This window comes from Humulus lupulus, chromosome 8, assembly GCF_963169125.1.
Source record: "Humulus lupulus chromosome 8, drHumLupu1.1, whole genome shotgun sequence".
NCBI classification, from domain to species: domain Eukaryota; kingdom Viridiplantae; phylum Streptophyta; class Magnoliopsida; order Rosales; family Cannabaceae; genus Humulus; species Humulus lupulus.
Window position 1 is genome coordinate 66,130,250 of NC_084800.1, and position 8,588 is coordinate 66,138,837.

The 8,588-nt window shown below is 34.9% G+C and overlaps 1 protein-coding gene across 1 annotated transcript; it reads right to left on the minus strand.

Moving 5' to 3' along the window:
• Positions 1-5,820: 5,820 nt before the first annotated feature.
• On the minus strand, positions 5,821-8,588 carry LOC133795529 (uncharacterized). The gene is made up of 4 exons (XM_062232978.1): positions 8,085-8,588; positions 7,083-8,037; positions 6,766-6,869; positions 5,821-6,228 (listed from the first exon to the last, which is right to left on the minus strand). The coding sequence occupies exons 1-4, from the start codon at positions 8,586-8,588 to the stop codon at positions 5,821-5,823; spliced, it is 1,971 nt and encodes a 656-aa protein (XP_062088962.1).

Below are 8,588 nucleotides of genomic sequence, written 5' to 3' on the forward strand. Positions count from 1 at the left end.
TTTGTAACCAGATACCCAGGGTATATCAATAATATTGACTAGTGGAAGTAGAAGGATTTTAACCTTTGAACCACTTAAAAACGTGCCTTGAGTCACCTAGTTCATTCTCTAAGATTTTATATCTGCGACGGTTCTATATTCAGCACTAATCCCTTTCTCTTCTTCTCTTAATTACATGTTGGCGAAGAACCGCGTCAACAATCTTCAATAAAATAAAGTTTATTAATTTATTTTTATTTAAAATAAATATATTTATTAATATTAAAATTAATATTTATACAATTACTCAAAAAATAAATAAATATTTATACAAATTACAATATGCTGTTAATTAAAATTAATATTAATAACTATATGTTACAATATATAGTTAAAGATAATCACAATATTATTATTCTTTATAAAAATATTATATATATTTTTTAAATCATAGCTAATCAAGTCTCAACACTCAATGTTAAACCAAAATTATAATCTAATCCAAGTTTTAAGTTTTGTTACAAAAATATACTTAAAGTTAAAAAATTAGTTTTTGTAAATCTTTGTAATAATCATGTTAAATAAATTTATAAATATTTATGTAAATGTGAGTTACAAAAATAAATTTTTTAGTTGTGAAATTAGTTTTGTAAATTGTTGTTACAAAAATGTAAAACTTGTTTAAAAAAATATTGTATTTCACCACTATATTCAATAAAGTGTTTTATACATAATGAATATCTTAAATTTATATTTTTAAGTTGTATAGCATAAATATGATGGTTCATGTAATTTTTTGGTACAATATTGTAACAATATGAAAAAGTATAATATTTTTATGTATATTTTGTTTATGATTTTTTAACTATAAAATATTTTCGTAAATATTAGTTACAAAAATATATTTCTTAGTTGTAAAACTTGTTTTGTAAACTATTGTTACAAAAATAAAATATTTGGTTACGAATTTGTTTATAAGTTTTATCTACAAAAAAAACTACAATTTTATAACTGATTTTGTAAATGTTATTTACAAACACGTAACAGATATTTACAAGTTTGTAACATATATTTACTAGTTTGTAAACGTTGATCACAAAAAATTATATTTTATAACTTTTATTTATGATTTTGTCACTCCGTATTTACAATTTTGTCATTCTGTGTTTTTATCCAAAAATTCCGTATTTTTGTAATGCACCATATTTTTCATATTTTTTTTAACTTTTAGTGTATTTTTGTAAATTTCCCTTCTTTTAATTAGCCCCTAATCATGTAAACTGAAATTTCTCTTTATATATTGGGCTGATTCATTAACATGTCACTGGTCACGTTTTGTGTCATTTAATTTGTAGCTTTAACTATCAAGAAAAGTATTCTCTATCTTTAACTAACTAAGTACGTTATATGCAGAATTTTGAGCATAGAAAAAAAAGGAGTTTTTTTATTGTAAATTATTCCATTAAAATAATGAATTGATAAGAACTACAAATTATTTATTGTAAATGCGACCACATATATTAAACACCCAAATAGTGTCCAAGGACAAAGGATAACAACACAATTCCAAACTAAACAAATAAAGACCCAAACAGAATAAAAAAAAAAAGACTGACAACTCAAGAAAAAAAAAACTTAATAGGCAACAAAATTAATATATATAAAATATATTTTCTCGATCATGGCCGTATCTATTGGATTCCGACCGAGTTACTGATTCTTCAATTCCACAAAAAGTTGGTTAAGTTTCTTCTCATCAAAAACAGATTTAGCGACACTTTCCTTATTCTCGACGCACCTCTTGACCCATGCTACGAGTTTGGGACACTGCTTCCATGCTGAAGTTGCCAAAAGTCTTGGAAGTGTAAAACCATGGGGAGAATCCAATGACAACAATGTCAACAAACCCAAGTCAATAAAGTAAGTGGGACCTACTCATTCTGTAACAGATTTCATTTCATTTTTTCCAAGAATGGACAAAATCAATCGCCGATAAATATATATATATATATATTAAATTTTTATTTCAATTATTATTTATTAATTGAAATAATTATAAAAAATGTTGAATAATAAACGTCAAAATATTATATACATAAATACATATTGTTTTAAAGTATGAGTTAGTAATAAAAAAAAAATGATGTACAGATGTAAGAAAAATAGTAAAATAAAATTAATATACTAATTTGAAGGAACAAAAAGTGATGAATTAAAAAATATACTTATGATTTTGGGGTGGAAAATGCCACAATCTTAAAAAATATTTTCATGGACAAAATATTGTAACTTTAGCAAAAATAAAAGTATAAAATATGAAAATCCCACAATATACTATAAATAAAATACCACAAACAAAAATAAGCATTCTTTCTGTAATGCCCCAAACTCTAGGGACCATTACGGTGTGCCTTGTAAACAGTGCTAAACTCGATAATCGAGTCATTTGGCCAAAATCGTGAACTAAGTATGATTAGCGGTTTAGAGATTAAAAACTTTGGTTAGGAGGTAACGTTTCACTAGAACGTTTAATATATACATTGGGATCCCGAAAATATAATTTCAGAGTTTATTATAGAAAATATTTACAACAGGCCGTTCTAAGCGGCAAAACAGGGTTCAACCCTAGTTCTACTTTAAACCTCGGCCGTGGCGGACGAGCAGCTGCATATGTACACGTCATCACCTAAGCTCTCCAACTCAAGGATGGTCCAGCTTCCTCTTGCCTTTACCTGCACCACGTAGCACCCGTGAGCCGAAGCCCAGCAAGAAAACACAATAAAGCATGATATAATATCAACTACGATCATAATAACCATTCAGGACTATCAGTCCAAGCAAATAGGTGACAATAGCCAAAAGTCACAATAATGAGCATCGCTCCTTCTAGCCATGTGACGATAGGGTCACAATGGCTTAACCGATAAGTGATTCTTTCTTAAGTTTGATTAGGACAGGTGCAAGGTGATTAGTCACCAACATAACCTTCCTCACGACTCTAGAGTCGAAACTATGGACAACGTCCCTTAGCCATGTGACAAACGGTCACCGGGGTTATATACCTTGGCTATAGTCATCTGGTCGTAGACCAGGCAAGCGCTTATAAGTTCTTCGACCCTTGGGGTCGGTCTAGCATTAGTGCCATAGAGCCACTCAATGCGTAATTCTCGACTTTAGAGTCGGTCCCTGACTAGTCAGTGTCATACACAAGTAAGTCATGCTCTAGTCATATATCACATGTTCCATATCCATAAACAAGGTATTCAGCATGCTTACTAAACAAGTATAAGTACAATTAGGACCATGTACAACCACAGAGGCTCAAACTCTGAACAATATCATACCCAGTATACAAAGCATATCCTAATCACATGTTTCTCATGCATCATATGCAACATATCCTGCAATCAACATGCATCAATAACAGCCATGCATGTCACATTTAATAGTCAACCAACATGCATCAAGAATAGCCATGCATGTCACACTTAATAATCAACCGACACGCATCAAGAATAGCTATGCATGTCATACGTAATAATCAACTAACATGCATCAATAACAACCATGCATGTCATACTTAATAATCAACCAACATGCATCATAGTAGCCATGCATGTCACACGTAATAATCAACCGACATGCATCAATAATAACCATGCATGTCATACTTAATAATCAACCAACATGCATCATAATAGGCATGCATGTCACATATACTCAAGGTGCAGTTTTCTTACCTCAAAGTCGAGCTAGAACGATTTAAAGAACGACCCTTGAGAACGATCAACCTTTATTCCTTTAGCGGTCACCTAGTCATAACCAAATATAAGATACCATCAATAAAAATGGTCAACATAAGTTTCCAAACCAATATCTAGCCTCCGGGACATCAATCCTCACTTAACCGGGCACTAGGATCAACCCCGAGGCCTTAAGTTAGCATCCCTAGGGAAAAAATCCATTTTTGGCCAAATCTGCCTTGATGGGCCGCGGCTCACCATAGCCATGCCGCGGCTCATCCCCCTGACAGAGGCATAATTGCCTCAGAAACCACCGTAGGCCGCGGCTCATTACCCTGACAGCCCAAAAACCAGCAACGCACCAGCAAACTCCCCTGTGCTTTTCCTCTCAAACCAACCCTTCAAAGCAACTCAAAACCTCTTCCAAATACTCATTTAAACCTCCAAACATCACCCATAACTCCCCCTCATCAAAACCCAAGTTCCCAAACTCAAGAACTTCCATTAATTCACAACTAACACATCAAAATCCTCAACTGAAAACTTAATAGAAAAAATAGGGTATACCATGAAACTAATGGCTGGAACTTACCTCAAACTTGATTTCGAATCCCCTTTAATGGCTGAATCAAGTTCCTAAGCTCCCACCTTTGATCTCCTAGCTTAATTCCTCAATTTGGGCTCTCAAAATTCAAAGGGAAGTGAAGAGTGGAACATGTACGGGAGGGAGAGAAAAAGATGAGGTTGATGCTCTGTTTTACACTTTTCCACAGCCTTCCAACCTAAATGGGCTGATATAAATCCTTAAGGTCAAAAGACCATAATGCCCCTAGGCCAATTTAAAAGCTTCTAGACACTCCCAAGGGTAAATTCGTCATTTCCAACCTATACCGTTAATTATAATTAACGCTCTCCAATTCCCGCTATTCTCAATATTCCCAAATACCAATAAATCATATCCCATTACCCTTTAACTCCCGGTAATGCTCTAATCATTAAATTCACCCCGAGACTCTCCCCGAGCCCCGAACTTAAACCCGTTATGACTAGACCGAACACTTACATCTCATGATCATCTTATGTCGAATAGCTCGAACCAATCCACCTTATAATGTGGCTATATTAATTAATCACAATCACGCACCCAAAATATACAATTACGCCCACAGTGGCCAAATTACCAAAATACCCTCATAATTAACATATGAGCCCATATGCATGCATTCACCATCATATAACAATATAATTCACGTAAACATGCATATAACCATTAAATACTATAATAAACCAATTATGGCCCTCCCGGCCTCCTAATCAAGGTCCTAAACCTTATTAGGAAATTTGGGGCATTACACTTTCTCTCTCCCTCACATATCTTTCATTCTCTTTTCATTTTCTCTCACAACAATGACAATCAGCCATCTTCTTTCACAACAATGGGAGCTCTCTCACACCGACAACAAAAAATGAATGATGTACCTCTGACCATTGTCAATGCCATCTCTTCTTCTTATTATTCTTCTTCTTCTCCACGTTCTTCTTCATCTTCTTTGTTTTTTTTTTTTTTTTTGATGAAAAGAAAGAATATATTGCACCAAAACAGACAAATACAACCAGTTCAGGAACCAACTCAAAAGACTAACAGATTACAGACATCTAACAACTTCAGCTAGAAAACAATTCTTACTCAGGACTTTTTGACTCAACCTACCATTCAATCTAAACTTCAGGGCCTGCTTAATCAACCTCACTATATACAAAGGAGAATAGGAACAGAATGAAAAAAATACAAGAGTTCCTATTAAACTAAACTCCATACACCGCAGCAGCCAAAGCAGCTACTGAAATACTCAATACAAGAGTTCCTTTTTAACCACTCCTTCCAGCCAGCAAACTAAATAGGCCATATACCAGGACCCAACCACCCTCTAAGTGAATGCCAAACTTGCTGAGAAAAACAACAATCAAATAATAAATGCTGATGCGATTCCTCCACCTTCTCACAGACCGGGCACAACAAAGAAGAAACAGGAACCTAGCACCTCAGTAAATTATCCCTAGTCAGAAGATGACCCAGAACTGATTTCCAAAGGATAAATCAATGTTTAGGGACTGAGAGGCAACACCAAACAGCCTTAGCAAAATCAACAATATTCCTCTGAAGAATGATACTGAGCAGAACCTTCAACCGAAGCTTACCATTCACAGCCGCATTAACCAAAACAGATTCAGGAAATGTCTCTCTCAAGTAACAAATTTTACGCCAGTACCAACTCACATCAGGTTTAAGATGGTAAGACCAGAAAGTTTGACCCTTAAGATAGATCCCGTCAATCCATTTCACCCATAACACATCTTGTTTAGTTGACAAAGCCCAAATGAATTTAGCCAAAATAATTTTTTTCCAAACAGAACCTTCCTTAAAACCCAGACCTCCAAGAGCTTTAGGGAGACAAACTTGAGCCCAAGATGTACAATGAAACTTGCTGCGATTATTAGTTGAGCCCTAGAGAAAATTTCGACACAATCTGTCAATTTCATTAATAACACTATAGGGAAGCATAAAAATATGCATCCAATAGTTACGGATGCTAAGCAGAACCGAAAATATCAACTGAGTTCTCCCCGCAAAAGATAGATGCCTACTCGCCCACATATGAAGTTTAGACTGAATTTTCTTAATAATCTCCCCACAATCAGCAGCTTGCCATTTTGTAGGTCTCAAAGAGATCCCCAGGTATTTCAAAGGAAAAACACCCTCACCAAGTGCAACAAAATTTAGGATACTCTGCTTCACCTCAGCAGCCACTCCCCTAAAGAAAACTTAAGACTTGTTCAGGTTTGCAGCAAGTCCAGAACTACTATAGAAACTCAGAAACCCCTCAAACATAATCTGAACTGATCTAAAGCTGCCTTTACAGAACAAAATCAAGTCATCCGCAAAGCATAGGTTCACTAATTGTAAATGCTTGCACATCGGGTGATATCTAAACTCTCTATGATTAGCAAATTTCTTAAGGAGTCTACAGAGATACTCCATTACCAGCACAAAAAGAAGAGGAGAGATAGGATCTCCTTGTCTTAAACCTTTCCTCCCCTCAAAACTACCCTGTAATCTCCCATTCATTAGAAGAGTATAAGAAGATTCTGGCAAACACACCATTATCCAATGAATAAATTTTCTAGGAAAGCAAAAAGCAGTCATAATCTCTTCCAAAAAAGCCCAATCAATCGAGTCATATGCCTTACTAAGATCAATCTTTATCAAGCAACGGGGAGAAATATTCTTCTAATAACCATGAATCAAATCTTGAAGTATCAGAATATTGTGTGCAAGTTGTCTATTTTTTATAAAAGCACCTTGATTTTGGTGTATAATCCTAGGAAGAATCTCAGCCAAATGGAAGCAAAACATCTTTGAAATGCATTTATAGAGAATATTACAACAAGCAATAGGTCTAAAATCAGAAGCCACAGTAGGAGACTCTACCTTAGGAATTAGAGTTAGAATTGTTCTATTTAACTCAGCAGGAATCTCTCCATTCTTAAAAAATAACAAAATCGCTTCTGATATTTCAACACCTATTTCCTTCCGAAGCGCTTTAAAAAAGCCCGAACCAAAACCATCGGGACCTGGACTCTTGATTGAAGGAATGCTAAATAAATCTCTCTTAACATCTTTCTGAGTAAAAGGTTGTATCAGACTGAGTTGTTGCTCCAGAGTTAATACATTCCCCTGTTTGAAACAGTTCAGATCTAACCGACTAGTAGCTGAACTAGTCTTACCCAGAATACCTTTAAAGTGGTTATAAAAATGAGCAATTACCTCAGAATAATTCTCCACAATATGACCTTCTTCATTTATATAGCTAGAAATACGGTTCCTCATTCTCCTCTGTTTGAGAGAAGCATGAAAGTAAGCCGTATTCTCATCTCCAAATCTCAGCCAATTAATTTTGCTCTTTTGACGAAGAAAACTCTCATATATTTTGGATTTGTTAGCAAAATCAATAGCTGCCTCATTCTCTTCCTGCTGCAAAGAATACGAAGAAGGAGACTGTTGCAACATGTACTGAGCACTTTCATACCTCTGTTTAGCAGCTGTATAATGCTGAACTACATCCCCAACCTGTTGTTTATTGAAGAGACTCAAAACAGGTTTAAGCCTCTTTAACTTCTGCAAAACTTGTTGTAACCCATAACCACCAGCTGGTTTAGACCAGCTTTCAAGAACAGTTCTATGAAACTCCTCATGGTTAATCCAGAAATTATAAAATCTAAAAGGCCTTATCCTAAACTCCTTAAATTGAACAGTCTTGATAATATAGTAACAATGGTCAGAAATTGTATCCCAATATATACAAGCTTCAGAAGCTGGAAATAAATCTGACCACTACTCATTGACAAAAACTCTATCCAGCTTAGAGTAAATTCTGGGATCAGCTTGCTGTTTGTTAGACCAAGTGTAAAAAGAACCATTAGAATGCAATTCAGACAGCAAAACTTTAGCTCTCCACAGACAAATATCCCCCATTCCATTTTAGTAACAACTCGACCCCCTATACGATCATCATAATCGAAGATAGCATTAAAGTCCCCAACAACCAGCCAAGGTTCAACTGAAGCCTGAGGACATGTTAGATGAGACCAAAGCTCCTTTCTCTCCTCCAACGAATTTCTACCATAAACAAATGACACAAAAGTGTGATGAATAGTTCCCTTAATCCTCACTTCACAATGAACAAGCTGGTCCATATCCTGAATTATATTAACTTGAACAATGCCATCCCTCCAAACTAAGAGAATCCTGCCTTCTACCAACTCACTGCTATACCAATGCCAGCCCACGAACACAGTCTTCATCAT